Source organism: Centropristis striata, chromosome 19 (genome assembly GCF_030273125.1).
Source record: "Centropristis striata isolate RG_2023a ecotype Rhode Island chromosome 19, C.striata_1.0, whole genome shotgun sequence".
NCBI lineage: Eukaryota > Metazoa > Chordata > Actinopteri > Perciformes > Serranidae > Centropristis > Centropristis striata.
In genome coordinates, this window is record NC_081535.1 from 7,688,634 (window position 1) to 7,701,514 (window position 12,881).

The following is a 12,881-nucleotide window of genomic DNA, read 5'->3' on the forward strand; positions in this document are numbered from 1 at the left end:
GCTACTGGTCTGCTTCCCAGCACCTCAGGGTTTATCTGTGTGATGGCATATTTTAGGGACTGAGACGTCAGTATTGGTGAGTATTTATTATGCAGCTTATTATGAGTATTCTCAGCTCTGGGGAGTCGCTGTGAACTTTACCATTTCCTTCATATTGGATGTCTGTGTCAAGGAGGCATAATACTTTATTTTCCATCATTGGATAGGCGGTATTGTTGGAAAAGCAGATGGCAATCTGCAATAAACTATTATCGGCCACATTATTGGCCATTGTATCCACCAGTCTTTAGTAGAGAGGTTCTCCCTACTAGACCTTGATGCATTTTGGTGCATTTCGACAGTTATTTTAACCATTGTTGATTTCAAGATATGTGTCATTGACTGGTAAATACAGTCTTCAAGTTGAGTTTAACCCCTGGGAGCTACTCTACTGTAAAATGCACTGGCACCGTGTTTGTAACAAAAGTATACTGTAACATATATACAAGACATAATTTTTTTTTTTTTGTAGAAATACTTATTCTAACTGTAAAATGTACTAAACACCATATCTGTAGCAAAAATATACTGTAATATTTAATGGTAAAATCTTGAATTTATGCAGCATTTATAAAGTATATAAAAGATAACTTTACCGTAATATTACAAAAAAGTTGCACCATATTTATTATACTGAAAAAAGTGATTTTGACCCTTAGTAAATGTTACATATATTATTTAAGCATATTTTAATAGAAATTATGTGTTATTTAACTCCATTATTAAAACAACACACAATTTATTTAAATTAATTTAAAGTGGGTTTGATTGGATTTACTAGGAAAATTTGAGTAAAATGAACTCAAAATAATTGAGAAAGAATTACATAATATATTTTTTTCTAAATTTACTTAAAATGTACAAGTCCAGTCAACATAATAAAAATATCTAGATTCAGAAAAATATGTCATAATAATGTCATAATAAAATTATGTTCATTCAACAAAACATTTTTTTGAGTGTACGGTGAAGTTCTGGCAACCACAGCTGCCGTTTATACCTTAAAAACAACATTTTTTTTTTTACAGTGTGATCTGCTCTTGTTGTCTTTCCTGAATATCTGACTGAGTATAAAACTAAACCCATTAAAGGGCCTTTATTGAACTCTAGGGTTTCTCCTAAAGACATTTCCATTGGACACGTGGTGGCTGTTTGTCAGACTTGTGACCTGTGACCTTTCAGTGTGAGGCCAGTGTCTGAATCCAACAGGCCACCTTAGCCCCGGGGCAGGTCTTTACCGAGGGGCTTGTCTAGGGACGCCCTGTCTGTGCGCTGTGATGTCAGGAGACAGGCTCCTCTTGTGGCTCTCCTTATCTGGATCAGAGAGGCAGCCCATCAGCCTCAGGAGCAGCAATCAGCCTGCTCACCTTCTGGGGCTGAATAATCACACATACACCAGGAGAGGATGAAATGGAGAGCCTGCCAATCATCAACCAGCAAATTAAATATTTACACAAATGCAAATTTACAAATTCTGTTGCACTGATGGGGGGATATTTACCAGCCTGGTGGAATATGTTTCTAAGGACAAATATTCTGCTTGTTTAACCATGCTGCTACACTGCTCCACTGGTATGAATCCAACTATGCTATCCATTCGCTGTTAATGGGATTGTGGATGCAAAATTTAAGATTTAACTTAAGCATGTTTTTCTCCTCTTTTTGTAGTTCCTGTGTTTGAAGAACATACGGACATTTCTCAAGGTGTGCCACGACAAGTTTGGGCTGCGCAACAGTGAGCTGTTTGACCCTTTTGACCTCTTCGATGTCAGGGACTTCGGCAAGGTGAGTTAAACATCTACCACAGGGGTGTCAAACTCAAATACACAATGGGCCAAAATTTAAAACTTGAATAAAATCGCGGGCCAACATTGAACAAATTAACCTTTTAATATATACCAAACATGTTTTGCTTTAACATTAAATATGGAACCAGCAACGCTTATAAAAATACAATATATAACTAAATAGTGCAGACATGCAAAATCAAATTTCAAATAAAAAACACATCAATGTCATTAATTTACAATAATAATATAATAATTTGAACCTGGTCTCACAGAAATCTGTGAAATAGCCACAGATTTCGCTTAACTCAAAATCTGTGGAATAGCCACGGAATCGCTCAAATTTCCGTGAAACTGACACGGGTTTCGCTACAATGCAAGTTAAAGACAGTTAATAAGTTTTCCTATTGGTTTGTTCCAAGTCACGTGACTTTCAAGGTTCCGGCGGTCAGAACAAAAAACATGGCGGACAGTTCTCTCATTTTTAGTGAAAAAAATTATATTTTGACTTAGTTTCTGCATAAAAATGGATTTTGATCACATTTCTAGCGAGAAATATATGTTTTATTTTCTAAATATTCACTCAGTGAATGTACATAATCACTTTGTGGTGAAGATCTCGCCAGAAAAATATGACAAAAAATATGTCATTAACTTGCATTGTAGCGAAATCCGTGTCAGTTTCACGGAAATTTGAGCGATTCCGTGGCTATTCCACGGATTTTGAGTTAAGCGAAATCCGTGGCTATTTCACGGATTTCTGTGAGACCACGTTGAATAATTTGGTATTGCCTCACGGGCCAAATAAAATTACACTGCGGGCCAAATTTGGCCCGCGGGCCAGAGTTTGACACCCCTGATCTACCACATGATGAATGCTCTACTTTGGAGCCTCCAAAGCGTTCTGCACTTGAACTGACACTGTGATGTGCTTAAAAACCATGCTGCCCATAGGCTACATTCTATCTACAGCAGGCGCTTAGGGACGTGATGCTTCTTGTGTCCCTGATAATACAGTTTAGCAAGAGTGATGTCCCTCAGTTGTCAGATGAAGGGTTGAGATGTGCTGTATGGTATTTTTATGGTTTTAATGTACTGACATACTGTGTGCATGCGTGTGTGGTGGATCAGTTCAGGCATGTGGGAGTTCATCCACGGTATAGCACGCCATGCTCCTCTGATTTGCTTGGGTTTATAGGGAGTTCAAATTCAAATCTGTCAGTTAGATTAACTTCAATAAGGAGCGAGGAGTTCAGATGAGATGGTGTAACACTTCAGGGTCAGTAATCTCATTTTATGTCACCGACTAGAGTTAAACTCAACTCTGCATTTGCTTTCTAGCAGCCTGCTGCAAGATTGTTGTGTGGATGTGTGTGTTGGCTCAGCAGTAAAGGTTGCTGACTCACTCGCACATCATATTAGCTTTATGGAGAGTTTTTATGGGGTATTCGAGTGGAGTTTTGTATTTATTAAATGGGCAGTCATAAGGCCACTAGCTGCAGGGTCTTTCCCCCTCCCCCCTTTCATTCTGGGGGAGAATTAGGGACATGGGATCTGACTGGGCGCTTTCCAGGCTCAAACATCCGGAAGGAGATCGGAGTAGAACTGCTGCTCTGTTGCATTAAAAGGTGGTTAAGCATTTCACCAGTTTGCCTCATGGAAGCTGTCCTTTAAAGTTAGTCTGGGCATGTTTCCTACCAGTTGATTGTTAATGACAAAAACCCAGAAAACTCAGGAGGGATTGAATATCCAATCAGGACTGGGAATGTCTGAGGATCCACTAACCTCTCATTTCCACCAAAGTAGCTTGGTGCGATCAAGCAAACCTGCCCATGTTTCCACCAGTTCTGAGCAGAACCATTGTAATCCAGATTGATTTCATGTTGCATAATGCACACTGGAAGTAAACAGTAGCAGCAAGATGGTGGATTGCATTGAATAAATGCAAGCATTTGTTTTGTTATTACATATATTTATTTTTATCCCAAAAAACAACCATGCGCCCAACTAATAATGAGACCACTTTTAATTTCCAGACGATTACTCACTTGACTCTCCATTGTTTCCCATCCTCTCTTTCCAACCTGTGGAATATGAGACATGCACTAATGGGTTAATGGTTTGCATTTCAGTTCAAGAAAAACCTGCTGTTTTTTTTGGTTCTAGCTGGGAGCATACTTTAAAGTTTTACATTTAAAATTATTTTTACAGGTTAAAAAGTTGGTGCACAAACCAGAACAGAACCTGTTCCATGCTGATTGGAAATAATGATAGGGTTAAATAAAATACAAGGGTTGTATGCTGGAGAAAAGCACATCCTGGTACTTTGTTTAACCTGCTGCCCCGGTGACCTCGACCTGGATTACCGGATGGTTGGATAGATGGATGGATGATGTTTGAGTTTATACATATCAGATATATAATTAAAGTAGGTAATACATTGCTGGCCTTTCAATGTCAACGGAAAATAAGACCGCTGAGTAATGACATGTTTGTTTTCACGTGACAGAACATGAAAGAAGGAAACAAATTGTTGATAGAAGAGGGGGGGAAGGGATCGGCTGGTAATCCATGATCGGTATACCCTGTTGACCAGTTGAAAGTGCATTGTTTCTCTGTGTGTATTTGTATGTGGCTACACACAGAAGAGTGTGTTTGTGTGTGTGGGGGTAGGGGTACTGTAGCTTTGTCCTCGGCCAGCAGGCTGTTAAAATGATGTCATTAAATAGATGATGACAGCTGATGCCACTGTGTCAGGACCGGTGCAGTGGGAATGTTAATACTATAGCTTTTTTTTTTTTTATCCTGATGGAAGGAACATGGAGAATTTGTACTCTAGCAGCGGGGATTAGTTGCAGGTGAGATCCGAGTAAACTGCATTACATCTCGCTGTGATCGATTACAAAGAGGATGTATTTGCGGAAAGTCGTCTGCTCATTTATCTAACGTATCTAATTCAGCATATCTACTCCCTCGCCGCGTTCGGCTGAGAAGAAGGGCTGAAGAAAGACCGTGGTAGAAAAGATGAGAGAGAGAAGAAAAAGGAGACAAGGACTCATTTGGCAGTTCGTAGATAAACCACAAGACGATGTCTGAGAGTCAATGAGCTCCCAGTGAACGGTATTAAAATCCAACAGCAGTCAGAATCAATCACATAGGCCCTCCATATGTCAATTTGGAAATTGCTTTTGTATGGTCGCAGCGGTGGCGGGCTTGTCTCCCCATTGATTTTCCATTAAGGCCAAACATCACATTATAATATATTGAATTGAGCAGATCCCTACTAATGTGGCATACATTTAAATAGTGAGAATGCCTCATAAACGGAAGATAAAAGGAACCTGTTTTATTTCAGCAGATAGACTCCCTTTAGTTCTTTTATTTTTTCTTTTGCAGCTCATCAGCGGATGTGCTCTTTCCTCTTTTGTTACCATAACACAAAGGTTTCTTTGTGCGCACATCCGATTGCAAATAAAAGGAATTCTACCTTCCATCATATACATCATAGTGCTGTATCCTTCATCTATTCTTTCCATATCATTCTTTTATCTCCTTTGTTTTCACCTTGCGCAGGGGAAGAAACGGGAACGATTGGCAAAAGAATTAACGTTTTGTTGGAAAGTTAGCCAGGTTTGATGCTTGTGTATATTTTGATGAAAGAATGCACCCAGTCAAAGGAGAGAGAGAGAGAGAGAGAGAGAGAGAGAGAGAGCCTTCTTAAAAATCTCAGAATACACATATACAAATCAGTGTTTGTGTCTATGTTCAACTGCTAAAACAATTCTATGGATAGAACTTTTTATTGTATATCTGCATGTTACTTTTTTCAGTTCTGGTTGGATGTTCTGTTGACTTGCATTCGAAGATTTTCTTCTAGCTTCCTGAGCTTTACCATTGGGATTGTCGATTGGGGAGAGTGGTGCAGTCATAGACTCCAATCACAGTGGTACTTATCCTTCCCTTCAATGGTGACAATGCTTCAAACATTTTAAAATAAAACTCGAAGGGCAGTCTAAGAGTGCAAGCCCTTGCCATGGTCATGCCCTATCAGTGCAAACAGAAGGGAAAAAATAGTTCCTCTATCCACTTCGGGATTCAGATCCAAATTTCCAAATTGTGAGATATTCTTCATTGGTCCATGCAACACCCTTCACCAAGTTTCATGAAGATTGGTGTTACAACCTTAGTTTGAGGTCTAGGGGTCACAGGAAGTAACATATTTGGTAAACATAAAACTATGCAGAAAAATGGCTGCATGGACTCAAAGTTGAACAATTATAATATTTATTAACAGGCAAATGGAATAAACAGAGATAAACCAGCTAAGTAGCACAGAAAAAGGAAGCAGCTAAATCTTCAGGGTCTCCAAGGCCAAAATAAGAAACAAAAGTCAATCACTATCTGGAAAATAAGAGTCAGCTAAACCTACCAAACAAAACAGACAATGCTAAGCTCCCTAAATAAGCAAAAACAGGAGAAAACAGGTTAACAGAAATGGCAGAGAACCCCTACCAGGCTTCCAGACACTCTAACAAGTTGACTCTATATGCATAGCTGTGAGACAAAACACAGAGCAGCTACAACAAAAACTATATGCAGTCAACCAGAGCAGGTCAATGGCAAGAGAGAGAGGTAGTTTTCCCTTTAACCTGCTGACAAATAAACAAACCTAACCGAACAACAGAACCTCCTTGGCAGAGGTAATAACACAGTAATTCTACGTAACATATACAGGTGTGTTATATATCCAATTTGTCCCCATTATGAGGTGAAGTATAAGCACCAGTGCTGTTTCTTCATACTGTTGTGAACAGGAATATAAAGCCAGAGAATAAAGGATGCGATACAGAAGAGAGATTTATTAGTGAAGGGAAAGGTGGAACTCTCAGTGCGTCTCTAGTGGCGTTCCTTTTGAAAACAAATGGGCTGTTTGCACAGATAGAGCCTAAACTGTAGATTTTTAATCTCCTCTGGAAGAGTGAAATTAAAACGAAGGACTTTGGGGAGCAGAGGTAAGATGGAGGGTTCTGATAGCAGCTGCCTCTATAAACATTAATCAGCCCCTATCCACCTTTCATACCTCCACAGTGGCTGTCAGGGGCCCCAGAGTTCATCTCCCCTGGCCTCTGACCGCCAACCCTCCCTCTAATGATGCCTTTTCCCAGGTCACATGCAAATAGACACTGGGGCCAACTGGGCCCAGTGCTGAGAAAAAAAGTAATTGCCCCTTGAAAACCTTCTCCAACCCTTTCCAGTGGGGCTAGTATTGCAACAGATGGAGCACATACCCTGCTCGATGTCCTCTACTGATTTTTATTTTCATTACCCAACTCATTTCAACCAGGGATACGCTACACCACATGCAACATGAGCTAGGGCTCCCTTGTTGACTCCACTTTACACTGGGGGGGGAAACTAGCTGTATGGGTTCATGCACATATCACCGCACTTCCCCTCGATGCACCCTAACCCATCCCCCATCATTAGAAATTCATTATGACATCATTAAACCAATGAAATACAGCTTATTACAGTAGACCCCAGAGAAGGCTTTTATTTAAACACCTCCCTCCATCCGAACCCAGCCGCCTCGTTTCCCTTCTCCCAACCTATTTTAATTAGCCACCAAAGGAACATTGCTGTCATTTAAATGAACATGGCAATCAGTTTATTTGGCTGTTGCCATGATTAGCATAATTAGCCTGCACCTGTTAACCATCTATCAACAGTTTGGTAATTTTCCGTCTGTGACTGGAGAGCAGCGAAGGAAGGAAGCTTTCTGACAGATTTGCCGACTTCATTAAAGGGAATGGCGTCGTTTATTTGAAATGCAGACAGTGTTTCTCGCATTAATTTCTATCGCATCTAAACAGTCTTGGTGTCATGACTGACTGACTTGTGAAGTATCAAAGCCGTCCAAGTCATGCTCATTGACTTGATGGTACAGCGTCAAGGTGAATGGATTTTATTTGTGTGCTGAATTTTAATGGAAATTAGTCCCTCAATTGGAGCTTATTGTTTATATGAAACAAACATCGCTTGGCAGGTGATTCTGGTGACAGCAGGTAGATTTTTTTCACCCTAGCGAACTCACAGTGATGATTTGTGTATGTATTTGTGAATCTTTCTAATTTACAGGTAAGTTATGCTCCCCATAATGGAGAAATCAGAGTGGTAGTTTGGAACCATAAGTGAAAGATTGCATGTTTTTTTGGATGAAATCAGAGATTTTATTGCAATATATCTCAGAAATTTGGTCTGCCTCACAGCCTATAATCAGTTTACTTAATATTGAATACACAAAACACACCTTGAAACAGATGGAGAGTTCTAATGTGAAGGAAGCACACCAATCCCCTGATTTAATTTGTACCAACTGCTCCCTTTCAGCCGCTTTTCTTCCCTCCTCACTTCCCCCATCCATCTCTTCCTTTCCTCACTGTCCTCCGCTCTCCACTCATTCATCTCACACCCACTCTCAGTGTGAGTATGTTGTGATAAGACTAAGCCAGCAGCAGGCGAGCCACCATTGTGTCAGGACGGCTTGATTGCCATTGGTCGGCAGTGTTTGATTACCCTCTCTGCTGCTCTGAATCCCGCGCACTGAACTCTGCTCCTTTCATTTCCTTCCTGCACTCTGCTGCTAAAAATAGCGAGTTGCTTAGCATCCACACCCAGTGCTACTAACATCTGGAACGTGCCTCAGCCACCGTTGGCCCGCCTGCCTGAATGCTATTTACTGAAGTTGGATTTAACCTCAGTCAGAAGCCCTCAGTCTGGCCCTGTGCTCATTTGTTCTAACTGTGAACATTTTCAAACATGCAGAGTACATTAGAGCTTTGAAGCTTTTGCTGTCTTTACTTGGTTTTTCAAGACTTTTATGGGGCTATGGCTCAGTTTTACATGTCCTAGTAAGGCTTGTCATATATTATTTGCTACTGAGAAATGTATTTGAGCACACAGGCGGCTGAGAAATAACATCATTTGAGCATAAGTGTTATGTTCTAGGACACATTTTCAATATTAAATGCTATGAAATTCTGTGCCTTGGCACTGTCAAAATGTATTGATAGTGTAGAGCAGAAATCCAATTATAATGAGTTGTGTCACTTCTGTTGTTTCTAAACTGCAATTTCTATCTTGCTTTATGGAATTAAAACAGAAAGTGTAAAGTTGCCCAATCTTGGAGCCCATTAGCCATCAGTCTGACACCAGTTTCTCCTCTGGGGGCAACGGCCAATATTTTAGGGGCTCTGGATATCTGGATAATGGATATCTGGGCCAAGACTTACCCTTCTATATGCTGGTCATTGTTTGGAGTCCAATTAGAAACTTGAGATGCGAGAATGGAGTAGGAGTTGAGAGATCACATCTACAACCAGATTGTTTCACAAGTATTCAATGAATAATGGATAAATTAATTCAGAATAACCATTTAAAAAGTGATGAAAAAGCTTAATGACCATCATATGATAGCCAATGGGTTCAGCCAATTCCTTCTATATTTTTGCTGGCCACACAAACTGTTTATCTGCATGAAACCAAAGCCTACTCAAATATGATAAGTCAGCACTCAACAGACTATAATTAACAATGCTTCCAATGCCAAAATCTTGTCCTGTTGCCTACAGAGTCTACATTCATACTATGCTGATATCTATCGAGATTAAATGTTGCCTTACAGTCAGCGTGTTAGCTGCAAACTACACTGTGAGGCCTGTTTTATTGCAAAGAGTTGTATTTGGCGAATTTGCACAATGGAAAGCCATGCTGCAACAATGTGTATACAAAAAAACCCTCTAGGTATATTGTGAGGAAGTTATAAAGGAATTCATGGCCATTCGTTCTTGATTGACATTGGTGGAAGGGTTATTCCCGTTTGACAAGACAAATTATTCAAGGCCACTGAACAATCCCCATTCACTGTGTAGGGTCACAGGCATTGAATGTTGGTATTGATATTGATTAACGCTGTGGTTTTTTGGAATGAAAAAGAATTGCTGCAGAATGTAGGTAGTGATTCATGCCTGTCAGACTCAGGCTGGAGGGATGGCAGTAAGTGATGGAGGGAGGTTTCAGGTTCAAGCAGGCAGGGTCACTCACTCAGGTTAGCTTGTCCCCTTCCATTAGTGACCACGTCCTCTGCAGCAGTCCTTTACTGTCAAGGGCCAGACAGATTTTAAAGCTGTGATTCTCTGTTACCTTGTCCTTTTTAAGTGGTTTAAAGAGGTTTATTGCACACTATGATACTTGAGCCCCGTAAACTGTTATTACATCCACCAAGGAGGTCATGTATTTGGTGCAGTTTGTTTGTTTGTTGGTCTTTCAGTATGATTACAGAAAGTCCTGGCCTCTTGGAAGGTCTGAATCATGTGGCAGATACACATTCAGTTTCACTTTCATCAACATTGCCAGATAGGGCATTTTTTGCTGCATTCATGTGGTATTGGAATAATGGAAAAGAGAGTCCTTGATCATATGTCATGACTCACCTGATCCTTTTCCTTTGCTCTAAAATACAACATATCTTCCTTTGCACATTACAATTTAAAGCTCACAAAGTACATTGAAATTCTGAAGAACGACTGAGAAAACAGGACCACTTCAGTAGTACTTGAATGCAACATTGGATTTGCTGGCGGACAGCTGGGTTTGGCTCTCTGGAGAATTTTAAACCATTAGGACTTTCATTATTTTTGCATTTAGTTTGTGTTCAGTTTTGGAAAAATATCCAGTTATATATAGTAGTTTTGCTTTCAGAGTTGCATAACAGAGGACTGGACTGGTGCAGGTCAGGTCTGTAGTTTCAACATCTGTCAAATCAAATGTTTTTCATAGTGAAGTACTTTCCATCGTTTTGATATCCAGGGGTGGAAAGTAACTTACTACATTTACTGAAGTACTGTAATTGCATATAATTTTAATAATAATAATAATAATAATAATACATTCAATTTTTATAGTGCTTTTAAAGGTACTCAAAGTCGCTTAACATAACAGGAATTTGACAGACACAAACACAAAATGCAGAAGAAAACAGAACTAAACAGAGATGAGAGATAAAAGTTCAGGAATTTTAAGGAACTTTGTTTGTCGCTGTTTTACTCTAGAGCTCCCATATCACCTGAGATATAGACAGCCTTTGCTAACATTAAAATACATGTTACACTTATGTAACATATAACATTACCTTAAAGGGAAGAGGAGTAGGCGTGTTCTATCATACACACCTCGACTGACCAATTTCCTGCAGAAAACCCTGTACTGCACTAACTTCAAACAGGGAATATTGTACTTTACGCTGCATCTGACATGTACAGTATACTTTCTTCATTAGTTCATAAAGTATCATGCATTATAGATAAAACTATCCACCAGTATCCCCCACACACATACATTAGACTATTCTTACATTGTGGTATTGCTACTTGTACTTACATAAAGGATCTGAATACCTTCTCCACTACTGCATACCATGTCCCTTGATCCAACATTACACTCAGTGCTCCCCTGAGAAAGAACTTATCTCCATAACCTTCTCTCAAAACACATCTTGCTGCCTCAGCAGACAGTTTTGTGGCTTCTTCTTCTATCCCTGTGTTCTCCATGGCCTGTCCATCAGGACCCCCCAACTGCAAGTTTTTACATAAAGCTTCCAAGACATAATCAATAATTCATCCCCAATGCCACAGTGCTGACGATAATTCTCCTGACATGAATTATAAATAGGAACTTCCTCCCCCTTCCTGTGTTTAGACCCCCTTCCACGCTCCACTCCCACGACCTCATTAGTCCTGCCGCTCGTTACTGTGGTACCCGAGGAAACAGGTGGTTGCTGAGCAATTGGTTGTTGTCCGGGATACGGCCCGTGTCTGCGCTTGGCTCAGGGATGCTGACTGTTGGAAGGCTTTTGTGTGGCCGCTTGATGTCTAAATTAACACTTACAGTGACTTTGGATGAGACGGATGCTGGATTGGTGAACGCACTCTCATTCAGCCCAAACAGTCCACAGCGTCGTCTGGTGTGCGTGACGGATGAGCAGAAAGCTTGCCGTCCAGATGAGCCAAAATGTGTCGTTTGAATGAATTCTTCCTGCCATCTGGATACCCTCCAGCTGTTCCTTGCCCACCTGCTCTAGAGTTGACCTTTTTTGTTCCACATATACTGTATGTCCCATTCTGTAGAAGCACATTACAGTAAAAGAGATGGTAACACTTTACAATAACATCTAAATGATGTTTATAGATGGTTTATAAACCAATTATTTACCATTTACACAGTGCTATACATATTTAATCGTTAAATGTTTTTAACCAATTTCTTAAAGGTATATGAATCATATCAAAATCATTAACATACTTAATATGGTGTTAAAAACTAAAACTATTAATATACTATTAACTATAATTTAATTGTTTGTTAATGGTAAAGTGACTATAAACGTACAATAATATACCTTGTATTAGCCATTTTAAATATTTAGTTAGTTAAACATTAATAAAATTATGTATTTACTGTTCTAAATGGTCCATATAGAATGAAATCTGTTTATAAGTGATGATTAAACATTACTAAACTATCTGTTTACCATGTATAAATAATGGTTATTGTAATGTGTTACCAAAGAGATATTTTCTCAAAAAATGTAAGGAGAATCTTGGAATTATGAGAAAACTAAATCAAATTTGCAAGCTCTTTATCGCATTAACATAAGAGTCAAATCAGTATCTTGTAATTACAATATCCATATCTTAATGGCTCCAAAGTTTACTTACCTTTTAATAATTACAAGATCATAATATGGTTTTCTGGTTTTATTCATCAAAATTACCTGATACAGAAATCAGATGACTGAGAAAATCTCTTCCCTTGCTGATATGAATGTGTTTCTCTACCATTCCTGCCAGTACTAAAACTATTCGACTGTTTAAACAGAAAAAGCACTACCTTCCACATTCAGTGGAGGCATTTTTCTCACAGTAAGCACTCTGTCTATTTCTTTTTTCCCCCCCGTCCATGTTATTTTGGTACCGTTTTCCCTCTGACAGCATTGCA

The 12,881-nt window shown here is 39.4% G+C and overlaps 1 protein-coding gene across 2 annotated transcripts in view; it reads left to right on the top strand.

The window, feature by feature from the left end:
* vav2 (vav 2 guanine nucleotide exchange factor) overlaps nt 1-12,881 on the top strand; it is a 255,842-nt gene that overhangs the window by 75,522 nt on the left and 167,439 nt on the right. For both annotated transcript variants that reach the window (XM_059358371.1, XM_059358372.1), the window contains exon 2: nt 1,708-1,824. In XM_059358371.1, coding sequence (XP_059214354.1) covers nt 1,708-1,824 — 117 coding nt within the window. The remainder of the gene's footprint in view (nt 1-1,707; nt 1,825-12,881) is intronic.